This window comes from Bombus impatiens, unplaced genomic scaffold (assembly GCF_000188095.3).
Source record: "Bombus impatiens unplaced genomic scaffold, BIMP_2.2 scf_0219, whole genome shotgun sequence".
Classification (NCBI taxonomy): Eukaryota; Metazoa; Arthropoda; class Insecta; order Hymenoptera; family Apidae; genus Bombus; species Bombus impatiens.
Genome location: NT_176638.1, coordinates 82,518 through 101,670, shown reverse-complemented (window position 1 = coordinate 101,670; position 19,153 = coordinate 82,518). Strand labels below are relative to the sequence as shown.

Sequence of the window (19,153 nt, the reverse complement as noted above, 5' to 3'; positions counted from 1 at the left end):
TTTTTCAGATAGGACTGTTTTGTTATGGTGCACAAAAGAATTGACTATAAAAGAAAAAAGATCGCTACGTGTTAATATAGAATTCGATCATGCGACATTAGTACGCTGGTCTCCTGATGGTAAAGCTTTTCTCATTCATAAAGCTGTAGCAAATACTATCGAAGTTTATAAAATTTCCAAGAAACCAGATGGTACCTTAGCCTCTGCAATTAAAACTTTAGAATTTCCAAAGGTATGTACTAAATATCTCTTTATTATATTATTTTTTATACATAAATTTCATATCCTTTATTATTAATTTTTTAGCGACATACAGAAGATGTTGTTGGCATGGATATTGCATGTACAGGAAAATATATTATTACATGCAGTAAAATGAACGATCTTGTAGTATGGGACCTTAAAGGACAAGTTCTTGCAACTATAGAATTGCATCTTGGATCGACCTATCGAGCACGAATATCACCTTGTGGACGTTTCGTCGGTACATCCGGTAATTCTTTAGAATATTTTATCTTAGCTCTAACTAACACTTATTCCATGTCTCAATAATGATATTTTATTGTTTAGGGTTCACTCCAGATGCAAACATATGGGAAATAGTATTTAGTAAATCAGGAGAATTCAAACAAGTAGTAAAGGCTTTCGATCTTGCTGGTCACTCATCTGGAATACTTGATTTTACTTTCAGTGCTGATAGTAGTTGTATGGCTACTGTATCAAAAGATGAAACTTATCGTTTATACGATATAAAAAGTAATAAATTGAGGTATTCTTTTCGTAAATTATTTGTGTCAAATTGTGCTACATTTGCCAATTTATACGTATATAGTTGAATTCGAAAAAGGAGAGGATCCTCATATACTTCAAACTGGACCATGGGAAAGTACAATAACAGCTAATATTGCATTATCTCCTAATACTGAAGTTTTAGCGATAGCTCATGGATCTTCGTTAAGTTTTTATTCTACAATTACTGGCTTGTTGGATACTACCATAGAAGATATTTTTCTGGGTATTTTTTCATTATAATATATAAATACTACATTTTTTATATTTATATATATATAATATTACATTACAGGACCTATTACGAGCCTAGCTTTTGATGCTGTGGGAGAATATGTTTTAGTTGCTGGAGATAGACATATAAAAGTTTTCCACAATGTTGCTGGTTATCGAGTGGCAATCGAATCTGCAAGACGTAAACTTACACAAAAGCAAACTTCAGCTACAAAGGAACGTTTGGAGAAACTTATTCAAAATAACAGAAAGTTTCTTCAAGCAATGGAAGAGAAGCGTCCTTAATGAATTAAACATAAACTTTTTTAAAGACAAATAATTTTAAAATTGCATTTAAAGAATTGTTTGTAATATAATTTTCTAATGTATTTGAATAAAGAGATTCATACGTGAATTCATTTGTTTATAATAATAAATTAAAAACATTTGATACGTTTAAAGAACTTTATTGTTTTTGTAACGTAAATTACGTCATCTACGTAGAAGTTATAGTTTTGAATAATGCGGGAAGAAACCGATATGTGAACTTTTTTGACCTTGAACAAATAAATATTTGTTTCTGACAACATCATTTCGTTTATTCATATTGCCAGTGATAGATGTGGAGAACGTTATGCCAGCAACAGAAGAGGTTTGTCATTAATGAAAATATCATTTATATCACATTTTCGTATATATTACATACATTTTACAGCAACCAATTTCCCAAGCCGGATGGGATTTCATTACCGATTTAGGTACTTTACCAGAAGATGAAAATATTAGTATGTATGCATATGCTATTTCTATATAAAAGCCTTAAATACTTTTTATCAAATAATAAAATAACAAAAAGCATTTCACAAATAATATTTCTTTTTCAGTTATAGATTTTCTATTACAAAGATTACAACGTGGTCAAATTTATACATGGGTTGGTTCACTACTCCTGACATTAAATCCTAACAATGAAGTATCAACATCTCATTTGTATAATTCTTCAGAATTTAATAAACATATTGATATATCTCATACTACGTATGAAGCAAATCCTCACATATTTGCTGTTGCTGCTAAGGCACATTACAATCTTATCAAGGAACATGGACAAAATGCTCAGGTAGAACATTTAGAAGAGATAGATCATCATAAAAGACATTGATTTTCTTTTTCAAACTTATCAGTATATTATATATTAAGGTAATTGTTATAAGTGGAGAAACTGGAACAGGAAAAACATTCAATGCTTGCAAGTGTCTAGAGTTTCTTAGTAATATTAACAAATGGTCAGTACAATTATCTCAAGGAGATTGTGCACACAATATTATGCTAAGAATTACAGACGCTTGTCGTTTGATATCTACTTTTACAACTGCCTGTACTGAAAAAAATGAAATAAGTTCAAGACATGGACAACTTGTAAAACTTCATTATAAAAGTGGAATTATTTCTGGTGCAACTATTAACTCGTTTCTCTTAGAAAGAAATAGAGTAACAAGAGGTTCAAGCAATTTTCAAATTTTTTATCAGGTTTGATTTATTACATATTCTTATGCAGCTGAAAGTATCTGTAAGAAATACTAAAGAAATATATTTCAGATGATATTTGGAATGTCACCTACAGAACTTGAAATTTTTAATTTATCTAAAGATAAATATTATGATATATTAAATGTTATAGATTGCAATAAGAAGAAATATTTTCAAGAAAGTTTCCAAGATACTCTGAACGCATTGGATATATTGGATTTCAAATCTGATCAAAAAAAGAACATTTTTCAAGTTCTTGCCTTATTAATTCATATGGGAAATATTAAATTTAGAGAAGATGGTGAAATATGTGCAATTGATTTTAGTAATAATAGTATGTTGCACTACTTATCCTATACATATAATACAAGAATGAGAAATTTTATATAACCATATTTGTAGAATCAAAGGAAGCTCTAAAAAGTACTTGTATTCTTAGTTCTTTAACTGAAGATACTATCATGGAATTACTTACTACTATTCTCATAAACCCACAAAGTACTTGGCGGAAACACACTTCGTACCATCGACACCTTGTTAGTGTTGATGCATGTCGCAACAGATTACATAGTATAATTAGATATATGTACGATCTTCTTTTTCATTGGATCTTAAATCATGCAAATAAAACTTTGTCTTTAAAACAACAATATTCACAATGGCTTGGTATGCTACAACACTGAATTTTATATTGAAGTCTTGTCAAATTATGCACATATATATGTATATATTCTTTCTAGGCATACTGGATATCTTTGGTTTCGAATCGTTTACTAAAAACGGAATAGAACAACTTTGTGTAAATTATGCTAATGAGAAAATGCAACAATATTTCATAGAAACTTGTGTGGAAAATAATCGTAATGAGTTACAAGAGGAAGGTTTTATTAAAATTTGCAATCCTTCACATACTATCAATTTATACAAAGAACGTCTAAATGTTATTGAAGAAAATTTATTTTTGACCTTGAATGATGTATGTAAAATATATATATTTAACTGTATATAAAAGTTATCATTGCAGTGATACTGTGGTTATTATATTACAGGCTTGTCAATCACCAGTAGTGATAGATATATTAACAATAATTCAATCAGTATGTAAAAATTTACACAATGCACAAAAAAAATTTTTAAGTGAGAAAGAAGGAAACTTCATTATAGAACATTACTCTGGTCCTGTTACATATTCTATAGAAGATTTACTATCTAAAAATACAGATAAGGTATTAAATATATTTTACGATTCAGAATAAAAATTATTAACAATTTTAAAAATTTGTTATAGGTTCCAAATGAAATATCTCTAATTTTCAGTACAAGTAAGAATAAATTTCTTCGTTCCTTAATCAATTTTGGAGAGGAACAATATTTGCATATTGTAAAGGGATCTATTACAAAAAAAACTATGTTAGCTAAATTAAAATATAATATGGATACACTTATTAAGGAACTTAGAAAATGTGACTTGCATTACGTACGATGTGTTAAACCAAAGTAATATATGTTTTTCTACAATTACTTTTCTATGATATTCTTGTACTTAATAATTAATTTTTTCAGTCGATCGATAAATAATGAATGGGATCGTAAAAACTTCCAAAAACAATTGGCATGTATTGGTATTTTTGATGCTTTACCTTTAGCTAAATGTAAATATCCTATTCGTTTACGTCATCAAGATTTTTATGTTCGTTACTCCAGAAAGCCTATGGGTAGGTAGTGCAGATACTTGTTTATTTATTTAGGTATAGAAATGGAAATAATTTTTAACAGAAATGATTGATCTCGACAAATGTAAACTGATTCTGGAGTCAATTGTATCTAAGAAAGATCTACAAACACAGGTTCATTTTGGAAAGCAATTGATATTTTTAACAGAGCCTATTTTTCTTAAATTAGAATCCTATAGAAGGAATTATCGTATAAAATATGCTAATAAAATAAAAACGTTTTGGATAAAGCATAGTAAGTATAACATCTTACATATACTTTTTTGTTCTTTTCTCAAAATTCTTTTCACAGGACGTAAAATAATACCAGCTATCTCAAAATATTTGGGAACTAACTTTTCAATACAAAATATATACAACATAAACAAAGACAATACAACTGTCAAAATTATGCTTGAAAGTGAATTGAAAACATCAAATTCTTTGGAGGAAGCTCCAGTCGCTCAGAACAATAAGGAAACAAGTCATCTAAATCTGGTAATGGAAAATAAGGAAAATAAAAATAAGAATATAAATAAAAGTCTGAATGAAACTTATTCAGAATATAAGAATGAAAATAAGAATAACTGGCCGAAGATGCTAAATATTTTTGGAAAAGTATATGTCCTTAAAAATTGGCCAAAAATAATTAACCTTAGATATCAACTCAGTGATATACAAACTAAAACTTACTTAAAAACGATCAATTCTGATTATTTTCCAAAACTTGAACATGGTAAAGACTTTCATATGTACAATGATATGATAGATGATAATTGTAATGACAATAACAATAATTTATTGAAACAGCGTTTAGCGTTACATAGTTCTTTAATGAATATAGACTCTGTAAAGAATATCAATGAAAAAGGATATTCTATGTATTGCGAGAAGGTTGGTAATTTTGATATCTTAGTATAATTTTATTGTATTAAAAATTTATTGTTTTCAGGACAAAATTGTTACTATTGAAATAGATTCCTGTTTACTTTTTTATAAGAATCGAATTTTAAGTCGACGACAGCTTGCTGCAGTATGTATTTTAAAATTGTGATAATGTTGAAAAACAACACTGATGGTAAAAATATTTATTTCAGATACCGATAAGGATGCATACTCGGGCTACATGTTTGATTAATTCGCATATATTACCACGTAGTGTATTACCGCAAGGGTTACAAGACTGTCTTTAATAGAGAGGTCAATTTTTTCGGTGAGGTCATGGCTTCAGTCTTTTTCTTATTACTAATTTAATAAATATGTTATAGTTTTCAGCAATATACAGAAGATATTGTTATAAAAACGTACTACTATAAGTAGGGTCATAAATAACAAATCTTAAACTTTATGTATAAATGTGAAATAATGTTTTCTCCCTTTAACGAGAAAATATTACGATGTTTATATGTATTTTGAAACCAAATGAAATCTTTTAAAAAATAATATTTGTTTGTATCAAAGGCTATTCGAATGTAAACGTAAAATTATTATTTAAATCATACACACTGGGACATACAAATCTATAAATAACCATATAATAGATTATAAATATCGAATGATCTCTTTCTTTTATCTTTAAGTACTAATAACCTTCGTGATGCTACTAGAGCAAGCGTAGCTTGTAGTTCACTTCTTAAAATCTGATAATTCGCTCTCAAACTAACACGCCTTAAATTACTAGATGGTACCGGTCGTCCACCGGCGAAGGCAAATCTAAAATTGTATTGCAATATAAAAAAATACATACGGAAATACTTATTCTATCTAATTGATAAATCTAATATAGCTGCATACCTTATTTCTCGTCGTGGACCTCGTAATGTAGAATCAGGAAATGCTGTTTGTCGATCCCATAACAGCCGATTACTTATTACCGGCCTAACTTTAACATATTTTATTTTACTTTTGACAGTGATAGGAAGAGAAATAGGTTTTTTATAACCATTTACCGTACTTTTATAACGAAATGGTAAATATGGTAGTAAAGAATCTCCATAATGTTCCATGAAAGCTTCAATATCTAAAGTATGAGCTTGTGATTTTATAAGAGCACAAATACTAAGCTATAATTGAAAGATACATTAGCAATGGAAAGAAATAATGTAAGAAAATATATTTTAAAGTTAGCTTACAGCTATTTTTTGCCACAGGATAGAACCAGGTAAGGCAAATTTTAAAACAGTATGTACTGAGAGTGGAGAGCCTATCTCTTGTTGGAAAAGCATCAAAGGCTGAATACTAGCTAATAGCTCCATAACCAAAATATGTTTCTTATTACCATTTATATCTACCTTTTCTTCCTTTAAGAGTACGTTCTCCAACATGGGGATATATCTTTGAACAATAAAAATCGATTTTATAACAAGATAATCATTACTGAATAACATCTAAGTGTATAATAATTTATTTACTTATCAGCAATAGATGGCCAACGAAGCATTAATTTTAGCGTGCATTCTTTAAAGAGTGCTTCAAGGTTTGGATTTATGAAACTCTGTCCTAAAAGTAATTCCAATAACAATTCAGTTAACTTATCAACCTGTAATAAAAAAATATTAGAGGTCTTAAAATATCCATTTATCCATAAATCAATTAGTATAATTCATATGATCTTACTGTAGAATATTACCGAAGTTAAGTGATATGGATAAACAGCTTCACTGTTGCTTGCAATTGCAATAATAAGTTGGCATGTTCTTGTTGATACTCTTGTGTATTGCACATTATTCGAAATTATCATAGATCTAGCAATAGACATTAATTTATCAATTACTCCTTCCCCACTCAAATGAACATTAGTGGCACAATCATTAATTAGAACCTATAAATTGTGTATGTTATAATATTTATAGCAGATCACATAGTTGAATATATCATACCTGAAATGTTTTCTGAGATCCATTAAATAATGTTTTCAATGCGCGTTTTGCATAATTATTTCTTGCTTCTGTTAGTCTGGTATCACATATTTCCGATTCTGTTGAATGTGTTATTGATAAATTGCAAATAATGTTAGAATATAATTAAATTAATAAATTAATTAATAAATAAGTAAGGTATACCTTGAATGAAGGGTATACTAGTTTGCAATATGTTAAGTGGATCATTTATTTTTTGTACTAGATTAACAATACGTTCATTAGGAACAAAGACTTTTGCTTCTGTATGGTATTCTGGTAGAGATTCTGGTGCTCCTAATACTGGATCTACATCACATAAATTGGTAATTACAGCGTTTACATCTGTAGACGTTAGACGTTTTCTTTTGCTATGTTTTAATCTTGTTACACATTTCTAAAAATGAATTTCTATCAGCTTCATTCTAACGATAAACATGTATTATATACATATATTTTTTTTAAGAGTAAATTTAATAATAATTCCAGATATAATAATATATGTATAAAACTAATATACATGTAGAACTTCTCTAAGTCGATACGAGGCATCTTCTGCGAGTCTTTTTAATAAAGAATCTGGTAAAGGATGCATTCCCAGTTCTTCTCCAATTGCAGATATCCAGTCTGTACTAAGAACAGCATATCTCCTTGTATTATTATCGTTTGTATTGTTGCTGTTGCTGTCTCCATTATTATTAACGAAAGGGTTACTATATCCTGAACTAGTTTGATTTGTTAACATCTCTTTCATGATTTGAGATTATAAAAAATATAAATATTTCGTCTACAATGATTTTAAAACAATATGGCTGACGAAATGGAAATTGTATCACACATTATAATTTCTTCTAATTGTTTTATAAGATATATGTTTTTATAACGTTTAATAAAAGGCGATAATCAATTAATTCGATATAAAAGTATCGGTTTCCTTTATTAAATTTTATCAAAATCCTATTACAAACTAAACAAGAAATGTAAATTTGTTACATATATACATATTGTCAGATAAACGGATGTTATTTACACACAACATAGCAACTATAAAACCTAAAAATTAAAATTTCGTCCTGAAGATGTCGCCATTACTCGCCAGAAGTTTTCTTCTTTTCTTGTCTATTTTACGAAACAATACATCCTCCATCATTGTCACGTGAAAGCTGACGTTTCATAAAATTTCGAGAGGCACGTCGACCAATCGGAAGTGTCGACAAAATTTACGCACAGAAGTATCACTGACGTGTCCACGAAGCGGAGTCTACTTCAAGGGTTTATGATTATTCTCGATTTGTACAAGTACATTAGTTGGAAAACAACAGCATTTAACGAATTGTGTCTTATTACGGTGTATTTGTAAAGCAACGAAATTATGGCAGCAGTATTGAACACATTTGTGAACTCTTTCACTAAGAAATTGTACGTATATCTTTTCTGTTGAATATTTTTTGTCGAACTATGAACATTTCTATCGATAAGATATTTTTCTCAGATTTACTTTTCTATAATTTTTACTTTAATATTTTCCTTCCTATTGATTTTTCATTATTATTACATTTATATCGCGATTTCTAAAATACATTGATTTACGATGATGTAACTAGGAAGTCGTTAAAGAAACGTTTCGTTTTATAAAAATCGACTGTATCTTTTTTGCGACGCACCTTTGAATAAAATTATTTATCGTGATATGCGTTTTTCTCTTATCTGCGTTACTGGTATGTTGTGTGACCTTCAAACATGTATGTATATTCGAGAACTTCATTAATGTGAATATTTCATGTAGTGAAACTTTTTTTTGCGAGCATAGTATGTATGACGTGTTACGAGTAAGTAAGTACATCGAGCGTGAATGTCTTTGTAAAGTTATAATTATACTTTTCTTTACGAATCGTCTTGAACTTTATTTTCTCTTACACCTTTTATTCGTTTCTTAAATCTCATTTAAACTATTAATTTTAGCTATTGCTATAATCTTAATACCACACCCTATCACCTAAGACCAAAGTCTAAGACTATACTTGATGTAGTTATAAAATTTTTCATTTTCCTTACAAAGGATTCCCAAATATGTAGAAAATGTGATAAAGATTTATGATTGTAGGGAACCCCCAGTTAGGCAACACTTGAAAAATGTCTATGGATGTCTGTCCATGTCAATGCTATCAGCTGCTGGAGGAGTTTACATTCACATGTTCTCAGAGCTCTTGCGAGCCAATTTGTTAACGACTCTTGCTACATTGGGTCTGCTTTTTACTTTAATTAATACACCAGACAATGGAAAAAATCAAAAGTTACGACTTAGCTATCTCCTGGGATTTGCATTCTTTTCTGGGCTTGGTCTGGGTCCTTTACTTCAATTGGTTATGAGTGTCAATCCAACTGTTATAGTAACTGCACTGATTGGTAAGTTATTGTTATTTAAATTTATCTTTGAAAATGTATCTATTATTATTATTACATATTGTGATATCATGTTATGGTTATTGAATCATACTATTAAACTATATCAATGTTTATCATGATTATTTTTTCAGGAACAATTGTTATATTTGTATCATTCAGTATTTCCTCCCTTTTGGCTGAAAGAGGACGTTGGTTATATCTTGGTGGTACCTTAATTAGCTTGCTGAATATTATGGTTTTGTTTTCATTTGTCAATCTATTTTTACGTTGGACCATTTTCTACCAAGCCTATTTATATATTGGACTGTTTTTAATGTGTGGTTTTGTTATTTATGATACACAATTGATTATTGAAAAATACCACATGGGTAGCAAAGATTTTATTCTACATTCTCTAGATCTATTTGTAGATTTCGTCAACATTTTCCGTCACCTCCTCATAATCCTTACACAGAAGGTAAAAGTTAGAAACAATATATACAAATATTATTCTATATGTCGTCCTAATTCTTAACTGTTCTAATTCCATTTTGCAAAAAAATATAATTAATATATCTTACTGGTACAAATTTATGAAAATTCTACTTAGAAAGCAACAAATATTCAATTCTTTTAAGTCCTAACTCATCACAATCATATTAATCTTCATAAACTTTGAATTCAATATACAAACTAATAGAGATAGAATAGTTAAGAATTACAATGACTATGTACAATGTAAATTTCCTAGTATGTAATAAGTGTGGGTTGCTGTGATGAAATGAATGTGAACTAATACTTATTATTCTTTTACTCCATTATAGGAGATATTAAAAGATCAACGTAAACGCAGAGATTAAATGAGAGCAAAGGAAGCTGTAAGATATCATACCATTCAAGTAAATCCATGAACTAGACGTCTTCATCCTATCTATCCATATGTAAAACGTATATTTACTATGATAATATGAATTAAAATAATACAGCTTATTCATTACATCGTAAAATTTTTAGGCATACGTTCGCCATAAAAACGCAATGTATTTGTTTCAAATTACTTAGTTATCATTTCTTTTTCCAATTATTTATTAGGTTTATATACATGTATACATAAATAGACATAAATTTATTGTACTATATTTTTATCTTTCAATAAACAAAATTTCCCAGCGTCCCTAGTCTTTTTTTATGTCTAAAAATGGTATTTGTAAATACAAAAAATAATATAAGATTTAGTGTTAGAGAATTGAAGTCTTATTTATTAAAATGTAACTTTACACATATGATGATCATTTACATACGTATATAAAACACAAAAATTACACGTCACACATCGATTGTTGTGAATATATAAAAAATGTTCGAGAAAACAAATCGATGATAATGAAGTGTAACACATGATTTCTGTGTTATGACAAATTTACATACATTAAGATTGTGTACAAATTGTGTACAGTACGTCAATAAGTGATTTATTTATCAATCACTTTATAAATTACATTTAGTAAGGGCGCTGACGATCCCTATCTCTGTCTCCTCGGCTGAAATGACACAAGAAAAATGAATGACAATTTGTTATTTTCAATGACACATCTAGTACAACTAAATAATTATAGGAACCAACCCTCCACCGCCTCTCATTGGACCACCTCGTCCGCCCCTTCCACCCCTGTCTCCACCACGGAAACCTCCTCGACCACCCCTATCTCCACCTCGACCACCTCTGTCACTTCTGAAGCCTCCTCGACCACCTCGATCTCCACCACGATTTCCTCTTCCACCCCCACTACTACTACCAGCACCTTCTGGTTTTAGACTTTTGCAGAGGTTACACTGGTCCCTCCAAGCAAAGTTTGTATTACCACATTCTGGATTGGGACACCTATTTAAACAATATAAAACAAATTTATAAAATATTTAATTTATAGTAGACTATATATATATCATTATATAGATAAAACCGTACCTCCAATCTCCTCCACGACCACCTCCATCACGTCTATCATCACCACCACCACCACGATGATGATCATCTCTGTCACCGCCACCTCCACGACTTCCAAAACCACCACTTCCACGACCTCGACCACCTCCACCACGACTTCCACCACTACGATTACCTTGCCAACTGCTCTTGTGCTGGGCAATTTGTACTTTTATAGTTCGACCTTTGAATTCTTTTCCATCAAACCAGTCTATGGCAGAACGCGCAGCGTTCTGATCATCGTAAGTCACGGTAGCTTCGCCTTTCGATTTACCAGTGTTTTTATCTTTGTACATCCACACTTTGGGTTTTCCTGTCCGCTTGTCATTCTGTACACATTGAAAGATATTAAGGTTAAATGTTTATTTATATAATATACTTTGTGATTACTATCATTATTTGTATATAGTGACTTACCTTGATAATACCAATGGCTCCAAAGTGTTGACAAATTTCTTCTTCTGAAATTGAAGGATCCATACCAGATACAAAAATAGTATCTTCTTGTGTAACCATCCCATCGTTGCCACCACCGCGGTCACCGTAGCCCCCTGTAATTTGATAGGAGTTAACATTTCACCTAGCATAGTACTCCTTGAAGTAAGGAATAATACTTGCAAATCTACTGTCCCTAAACCTACTCAAGTCTAAGCTAACAAGTGGAAAACTTTTGTATCGGGTTAAAAACAACTAATAACACAGTACACCTTGGAGGAATGAAATTTTGCAAACCATTTGGAATTTTAATCTAGTATGCTTTTTTTTATATTATAAGAAAATCCCATATAAATACCTCTCCCTAATGTATCCACATTTCATATTTAAGATAATTTTAAAATGGTAAGTAAACTTAAGCACTATTATTTTAAGCAATTAAATACTTTGTTCCTCTTTCTTCTTGTAGTATTACCAATATATTTAGAAGTTATTACTTATTGTAACAATGAAAATGTAATAACTCTTACTTTCTTTAATGACCATTGCCCACAAATAGTGTTTCCAAGTGAAAAGAAACTTCTTTTCTATTATTATATACCAAAAATTTTGTAATTTATGTATGTTTAAAAACATACAATTACTTTGACATTAGTTTTTGTTTCAGGATACATAAATTTTGTCTTGCCTACTAATAAGTGATATCTCATGACAACACTTAAGCTTTCTTAATTTGTTCATTTATTACACCTCTATTATTTGATATACATATTATTATGTCTTCAATACCTTGTATAAAATTATCAATTCAAAGGCTTTTTTTTCTGTTCGACCCGTGCAGTAACAAAAGTATTAGTACTCATTGGCCTAACATTCTTAGTAGCATATAACAATATGTAGAGAACACAAGGTTGCAGCTTAACATACAAAAGGGCTGCAACATTATTTTTATTCTTACCATTTCCCTATATTGTATTTTTGGGAAGCCTTGATTAATTAGGGATAGGTAGATATTTAATTCACCAGCTGCCTTTTATATTTGCTTAATATTATCCTGAGTTATATTTTAAAATATTAAGATATTGGAGTGTAAGCAGCACAAGTGCTGATTAAGGGTAAAGATTTTATACCTCTAAATGTTTCTTTTTATATAAAACAACTCGTACATAAACATGGTCGCTTTTATACATACACATATGAAACTTAATGTGCCAAGCGCATAGCGCATTTGTATTTCAAATTAGTATAATTAAGTGTGTGTAACCTTTTAAATAAAAAATAACGTTACCTGCTCTTGTTATAAATATTATAATATGTAGAAGCGCATAAAAAATTAACACGTATTTACTGAAAAAGCAATTGGTGATCAACGCAGTCTTTATGATGCTGCAGTAAAAAATATCATCACGTATTTTTACACCTTTTTTAAAACTAGATTGCTGAATTCTGGCAGAGTGTTAATTACCAGAGAAAATGAATCCCTAACAATGTTGCATAGCAGCCCTTTCATATAATACGAGTAACCGAGTATTTAGATTTTAAATATTAGAGTGAAAGCTTGAATAGCACCAGACCAGTACAGACAGTCTGGTGCATTTACCTTTGTTATAACCACCACGGCCACCGCCACTGCTAAAACACAGAAGCAGATATACCAATGAGTTGACTCATGGACAGACTGATCGATCGATCGATGCATGGCGAATCAAATGCTGCTCGCCACCTCTCTTCTTGATGTACCTACTGTCTAAATGTCGGTGGTCACTATATTACTTAAAACTACAGATAAGTCCCGTATATCGTCATGTTAGTCCGTTACGTCCGGCATGCAAAAATCGTGTTCTTTTTCTGCATAGCTGTTATTAATAACTTTGCGAGATATAAATTGGTCAGGACAATCCTGCGTAAGAGATTATCCTATTTGCGTCAAATGTACATGAATCTTCTATCTGAGTATTGACAGAGATTACTATGTATTAATTAATATTTGAAGCATATATATAATAAAATCAGTAGAGTAAAGATGGGAATAAAAAATTATGAATTACATTGGGTAAACAACTGTGATGTTAGTACAACATTAATATCCTATTACGAAAAATAGACAAAATATATTAAAGAAACACCAATATATTCAATAAAACTCCAACTTATATAATAATACTATTTCTATTATATAAACTGCAATCTCTCTGTTATATGAAACTTTAGGCGTCTTTTGATTGTCTAGTCGATAACCCTAAGTAGTACTATTCAGACAACAGTGGCCCCAGTGGCAGTATAAACCGCTTTACAGGTATAATCAATACAAAACCATTATGTATACACATCATATTATCACTTAATGTAATATAAATCAGTATGTACCAGACATTATAACCATCTTACGTCATTTGTCATATACAACCTGTTTATACCTTTACCAGTTATACCTGTGTTAAACCTGTAGGCACACTTCAAACATATTAACGCCCAATGGGCATAAAGCCATTTGCAAAGAGACAACAAGTTTTCATTACTGTCATAAGAATTTCATTTCATACCTTGTTAACTTCAATGAATATATTTACCTCTTCATTGATTAATATTGTTGATATATAATTCAACTTTTTTTTATTGGCCTTATATTTTTTTCGCTTCATTATATATGTATATATAAAAAATACAAGAAATAAACTTACTTGTAGCTACCGCCAGAGCGGTCACTGTATCCCCCGCGATCTCCATATCTACTGCCACCACCTCCTCCTTGACCTATGTACATAAACATATATATATATACATATATAACAAATCATATCTTCAAAGTAAAAGTTACATTACATTTAAATTAGTCATAATATTTAAAATACCTCCACCATAGCCTCCACCAGAACTATTACGATTATAGCCTCCACTGCCTCCACCTCCATGACCATAACTGCCACTATAATTGCCACTGCTACCATTTCCAGAGCCACCTCCGCTGCCATAACTATTTGGGTAACTGTTTTGATTTTGTGATTGATTGTAGTCTTGGCCACCGCTGGAATTGTAGCTGTTGTAACCGCTGCCATAATTGCTTCCACTACTTGGTGGTGGTTGACTATATTGATTGTAGCCACCACCACCACCACCACTGCTAGAAGGTGGTGGATACGAAGTATCCTGACCACCAGAAGGTGGTGGCTGACTGTACTGATTGTATCCCTGTTGTTGGTAATTCGAATACTCTAGGGCACATATAAAAAAAATTAAGCGTCATTGTAGAATTTGATAGAAATCTTTAATTGTTGTATTAAACTTTAATTAATATGACGCGAAAAATTTAAATTAAAAATTATATTTCAAAGTTCAGATTTATTCTTATCATATATCATTTCATTAGTTAAATTTTTTTATATTTGACTTTTTTCTATTAGTAAATGTGTGCTTTGAAACAAATGTAATTCTTACTTCCATAACTTAAAAATATAATTATAATTATAATTATAGCATGAACGAAAATTTATTCATGGTGCTAGCGGTGTAAATCATACTTCATTATGGGTTGAACAAAAATACGCGGGATAATGCAAATTGTGATGAAATATTACAAAAATTTAGCTATTATATATAAGATACATATATTATAAGAATGGCATTTAAATATCAAATTATACAAAATGGAGTAAAAAAGTAGGACGAGACGCTTGGGATGCCGATCGATAAGTTTACGCGAAAATGTACGGAGTCAGAAAATCAGGGTCGTTAAAATTTGTATCCTAGCCCATCATTTTACATAATTGTATACAATTACTTATATTTAAATATAGTTTCGAATAATAGTTTAATAACGCATTATAAATTAGATAAAATAGTAGAAGGAGCTTTAAACGTGGCAATATAACAAATTATAGTAACACGCACTATTCAAGAAATTTCTTATTGAAAAGTATCCTCCTAGGTTGATAAAAAACCAATTTTCTGCTATTGTAAAGAGAATTACAGGTTTTAATGTAAAAATTTGAGGTTTTTTTACTTACGAGTGTCCGTCATCGTGCTTTCCTCCAGCGATCAAATTGCTACACGGTACAAAAAGCACGTAATGGCGGGAATGAAGCGATTTTCCAACAACGAATCTGAACGGTCTTCGCTCAATGGTACAATGGTAGAATTTAGCGTCCCATTACCGGATATTGGCTATATCAACCGGAAGTCTTCTGTAATAGATGGCGTTGCTACTGAGTTGAATTTTAAACTGTTAGTTGACTATAGTAGTATTATTTACAAATTCTTTGAAATTATGTATTGTTATATAGCAAATAATATTTAATTATCAATGTAATATTGCCAAAACTAATTTGTGAAAGATGTTTCACAAATAATTTTAATATTTTGTCAAAAAATTTCATAAGGGAAAGAAGATAAAGAATAGACATCTTTATATTTCATGATTTTTTTATTAATTTTGTATCATAATGCTACATATATCTTAAATTCTCAATACAATGCATGATTTTAGTTTTGTTTTTGAACAAACTTGATAACATTTTAAGAATCATCATAAAAAACATATTTAATACAGTAACATTACTGCTGCCTTCTTTAATATATATATAATATTTACATCAACAGTAATACACCAATATTTTCATACTACTAATTCGTCCATGTTTATACCTTATAATTTATTAATATTTATAAGGAATTGCCATTTTTTTATCAAAACGGCTATTGCTGAAATTAACTTTTGCTTGTGAAAAACTGATAGACTCAATGAATCAAACAGTATATGTTGCAACATATATGTCTCGTACCTATAATATGTAAATATAAATACGTTCCTACATCATTGATTCTATGGTACATACTAATAGTATACAATCTTCTAAGAAACCAATTTTACATCTTTAAACACGGTAAAAAAAAGACTAAAGTTTTATTATCAAAAATCAGATATCATATTTTGAAAAGCACGAATAATGGAAATAGATTTTATAGTATGTATAACTTCATAATAATCGAAAAATTCCTTGATCAAAAATAATATGTCCATAACTTATATTCTATATGATAATTACCTATACATGTATGTTATTCTTAATGAGAAAGATAAATTTAATTGTTTCTACAAAAATTGTGATGTTAAATCAAATGTTAGATATAAACAGAAAAGGTGAAATTGAAGATCACGAATTGGAATGCTGAGATGGCGTTAAACCACCACTATATTCAGGGCTGTGTTTCTGTTTTTTTCTCTTTTTCTCTTTCTTACGCTTTTTTCTAGCTTCTTTCTCTTCATCGTGTCGTTTTTGTTTTTTATGCTTTTTCTCATGGGTATCTGAACCGCCAATATCTGTTGCTGTTGCCTCTTGACCACTAGGTACTTCTCCTGGTTTATGTTTATGTTTTTTATGTTTATTTTTGTGTTTTCTTTGTGGAGCTTGATTAACATAACGATATTGCTCCGGTAGCTACAAAAATATATAAGCTTTTTATGCTTGTTATTTGAATATCTTAATTACTTAATTAACTTTTTTGTTATAATATAATTGCATTTACTTACAGGACCAGGATGTAAACGAAAACCAGCTAACTGAACACTGGTTAGTGGTATTAAATCTTTCCCTCCTATTGGAGGCTTTTCAATTACAGATCTTAATGAACTGAAATATGAAGTTACAATAATGATTATAGAGTATCTGAAATATATTGTCTAATATGATACATACAAAATTATATTAAGGTATATAGGTGTACCTATTATCCAAATGACCAGGTCTGTCTATAATTCCAGGTAAATTTGGAAGGAACGATGAAAGTTGTTCTTTTAGTTTTTTCCCACTAAATTTGCTATAAGAATGTTCTAGTCCATAATAGGTCATTAAATTTGTTGCCCCAGTGAGTTCACTTTCTCCTAGAAAATTTTAATAAAGAATTATATATTTGTTTATGATTATAATTGTTATGATTTATAATTGTTTAAAACATATCGAAACAAAATGTTGATGTACCTGGGGGTTCCTTCATCAAGTAAAATGGTCCACTGTGTACAATGGAAGGATTTTTACCCAGGGAAATGGTTGTCTTAAGAGTCCCTGTTGAATCTTGACGTGAAACAACAGGGGATCGTGCACCCCTGGGTGATGACTTTGGTGAGTATTGTTCCACTTTGCTACGAAACTGATCGCCCATCATCATCCTTTAATTTTACTTCATGACAGCTTCACTATAATTAATAGGCCCTAGTAGAGAGCATTAATGATAGTTAAAATTTTCTTTGGTGAACCGATATATATTTACACTGTGTACTAAAAGATTCAAACAATTGATTACTATCATAAAATGTACAATGAACACATACTACAAATCACATACTAAGTCTACAATATGTTTAATGTTCTTCTAATTTTCTTTAACTCAATTGTACAAAATACGTGTAGTAACATTACACGTTTGAATTATCACCGCAATCTACTCTTCCATAAACTAAATAAGACGCTAAGTGATAGTTTTATTAGCATCTTGTCTCATTACTTATTTGGTTTCTTACCATTGACTAAGGACAGAATAGACGTGATATCATATGAGACTACGAGACTTCATGTCTCATGTTCTGAAATACCGATCATGCAAAAAATTGAAAGTTTTAGTATTCTATCGTATATGTTATTTATAATTTCATATTAAAATTTCGTTTCAATGTTCGATTATAAATGTAATTTCATTCTACATTGAATCGATAACGCCGAAAATTACATTAGAACGATAAGACGGTCCTAAACCCCTGAAGTATACAACACAAAAATGAATTGGGTGTTAAGTCTATTTTATTCCTAGTCTATGTTCTAATGTTTTATTCCTAGTCTATTATCATTCGTAACGAAGATCCATATTTTTAGTTTTCAAAGAAAAAGTTAATCAAGGTTTTATGTTATTACAATACTTAATTATGCATATACTGATGTAAACATTACAGATAAACCTATGTGTGCTAATTTGTCTAAATTCATCATTTCTCCAGGTATCCTCGCTAACCTTAATAAACTATTTCTTTCATCTTCATTTATTATCGAAGCACTGTTCTGTTCAAACATTTTTTATTTTTTATTTTCTCATATTCATACATGATATAATACACCCAAAAATCTATACTCTGTACACAGTTGTTCTTAAATCAAACATATACAGAGTATTTATGTATATAGATAAGAAGCTATATGCAAAGGAAACTTATCATAAATTAC

General features: G+C 30.0%; 6 protein-coding genes across 13 annotated transcripts in view; 3 read left to right on the top strand and 3 right to left on the bottom strand.

Annotated features, from left to right (window-relative positions):
* The window catches only part of LOC100741256 (transducin beta-like protein 2), a 57,670-nt gene extending 56,253 nt beyond the window's left edge, over positions 1–1,417 (top strand). The window contains exons 3-7 of the mRNA XM_012383715.3: positions 9–232; positions 307–493; positions 571–756; positions 833–1,015; positions 1,085–1,417. Coding sequence (XP_012239138.1) covers positions 9–232; positions 307–493; positions 571–756; positions 833–1,015; positions 1,085–1,308 — 1,004 coding nt within the window. The 3' untranslated portion in view covers positions 1,309–1,417. The remainder of the gene's footprint in view (positions 1–8; positions 233–306; positions 494–570; positions 757–832; positions 1,016–1,084) is intronic.
* A 120-nt stretch (positions 1,418–1,537) lies between these two features.
* Positions 1,538–5,634, top strand: LOC100741137 (unconventional myosin-XIX-like). 4 transcript variants are annotated; one of them, XM_033319920.1, is made up of 14 exons: positions 1,538–1,654; positions 1,718–1,787; positions 1,887–2,122; positions 2,203–2,532; positions 2,602–2,866; positions 2,935–3,198; positions 3,273–3,508; positions 3,582–3,758; positions 3,821–4,029; positions 4,096–4,247; positions 4,309–5,138; positions 5,197–5,277; positions 5,342–5,457; positions 5,513–5,634. In XM_033319920.1, exons 1-13 carry the CDS (start codon positions 1,637–1,639, stop codon positions 5,435–5,437), a joined length of 2,964 nt encoding a protein of 987 aa, XP_033175811.1. In that variant the 5' UTR covers positions 1,538–1,636; the 3' UTR covers positions 5,438–5,457; positions 5,513–5,634. The 4 variants fall into 4 exon arrangements, with proteins under 4 accessions (XP_033175811.1, XP_024222279.1, XP_012239135.1 ...); XM_024366511.2 differs by lacking the exon at positions 5,513–5,634 and having other exon boundaries at positions 4,309–4,500; positions 4,558–5,138; positions 5,342–5,481; XM_012383712.3 differs by lacking the exon at positions 5,513–5,634 and having other exon boundaries at positions 4,558–5,138; positions 5,342–5,481.
* LOC100745010 lies at positions 5,318–8,022 on the bottom strand. Its single transcript, XM_012383714.3, has 8 exons — positions 7,662–8,022; positions 7,307–7,538; positions 7,124–7,221; positions 6,874–7,065; positions 6,656–6,783; positions 6,377–6,578; positions 6,039–6,307; positions 5,318–5,957 (listed from the first exon to the last, which is right to left on the bottom strand). The coding sequence occupies exons 1-8, from the start codon at positions 7,893–7,895 to the stop codon at positions 5,765–5,767; spliced, it is 1,548 nt and encodes a 515-aa protein (XP_012239137.1). The 5' UTR covers positions 7,896–8,022; the 3' UTR covers positions 5,318–5,764.
* Positions 8,023–8,317: 295 nt separating this feature from the next.
* LOC100744890 (probable Bax inhibitor 1) lies at positions 8,318–10,692 on the top strand. The gene is made up of 4 exons (XM_003488234.4): positions 8,318–8,560; positions 9,246–9,547; positions 9,679–10,004; positions 10,351–10,692. Exons 1-4 carry the CDS (start codon positions 8,514–8,516, stop codon positions 10,384–10,386), a joined length of 711 nt encoding a protein of 236 aa, XP_003488282.1. The 5' UTR covers positions 8,318–8,513; the 3' UTR covers positions 10,387–10,692.
* A 65-nt stretch (positions 10,693–10,757) lies between these two features.
* On the bottom strand, positions 10,758–16,116 carry LOC100744767 (RNA-binding protein cabeza). Of its 3 annotated transcripts, none has more exons than XM_003488233.4 (8): positions 15,950–16,116; positions 14,798–15,157; positions 14,627–14,699; positions 13,546–13,577; positions 11,928–12,061; positions 11,493–11,839; positions 11,151–11,408; positions 10,758–11,067 (listed from the first exon to the last, which is right to left on the bottom strand). In XM_003488233.4, the coding sequence occupies exons 1-8, from the start codon at positions 15,960–15,962 to the stop codon at positions 11,028–11,030; spliced, it is 1,257 nt and encodes a 418-aa protein (XP_003488281.1). In that variant the 5' UTR covers positions 15,963–16,116; the 3' UTR covers positions 10,758–11,027. The 3 variants fall into 3 exon arrangements, with proteins under 3 accessions (XP_003488281.1, XP_024222283.1, XP_012239140.1); XM_024366515.2 differs by having other exon boundaries at positions 13,546–13,574; XM_012383717.3 differs by lacking the exon at positions 13,546–13,577.
* Positions 16,117–16,350: 234 nt separating this feature from the next.
* Positions 16,351–18,460, bottom strand: LOC100744650 (mediator of RNA polymerase II transcription subunit 19). 3 transcript variants are annotated; one of them, XM_003488232.3, is made up of 5 exons: positions 18,285–18,460; positions 17,921–18,151; positions 17,667–17,823; positions 17,473–17,572; positions 16,351–17,380 (listed from the first exon to the last, which is right to left on the bottom strand). In XM_003488232.3, the coding sequence occupies exons 2-5, from the start codon at positions 18,105–18,107 to the stop codon at positions 17,096–17,098; spliced, it is 729 nt and encodes a 242-aa protein (XP_003488280.1). In that variant the 5' UTR covers positions 18,108–18,151; positions 18,285–18,460; the 3' UTR covers positions 16,351–17,095. The 3 variants fall into 3 exon arrangements, with proteins under 3 accessions (XP_003488280.1, XP_033175814.1, XP_012239142.1); XM_033319923.1 differs by having other exon boundaries at positions 18,271–18,453; XM_012383719.2 differs by having other exon boundaries at positions 17,921–18,453.
* Positions 18,461–19,153: the final 693 nt, after the last annotated feature.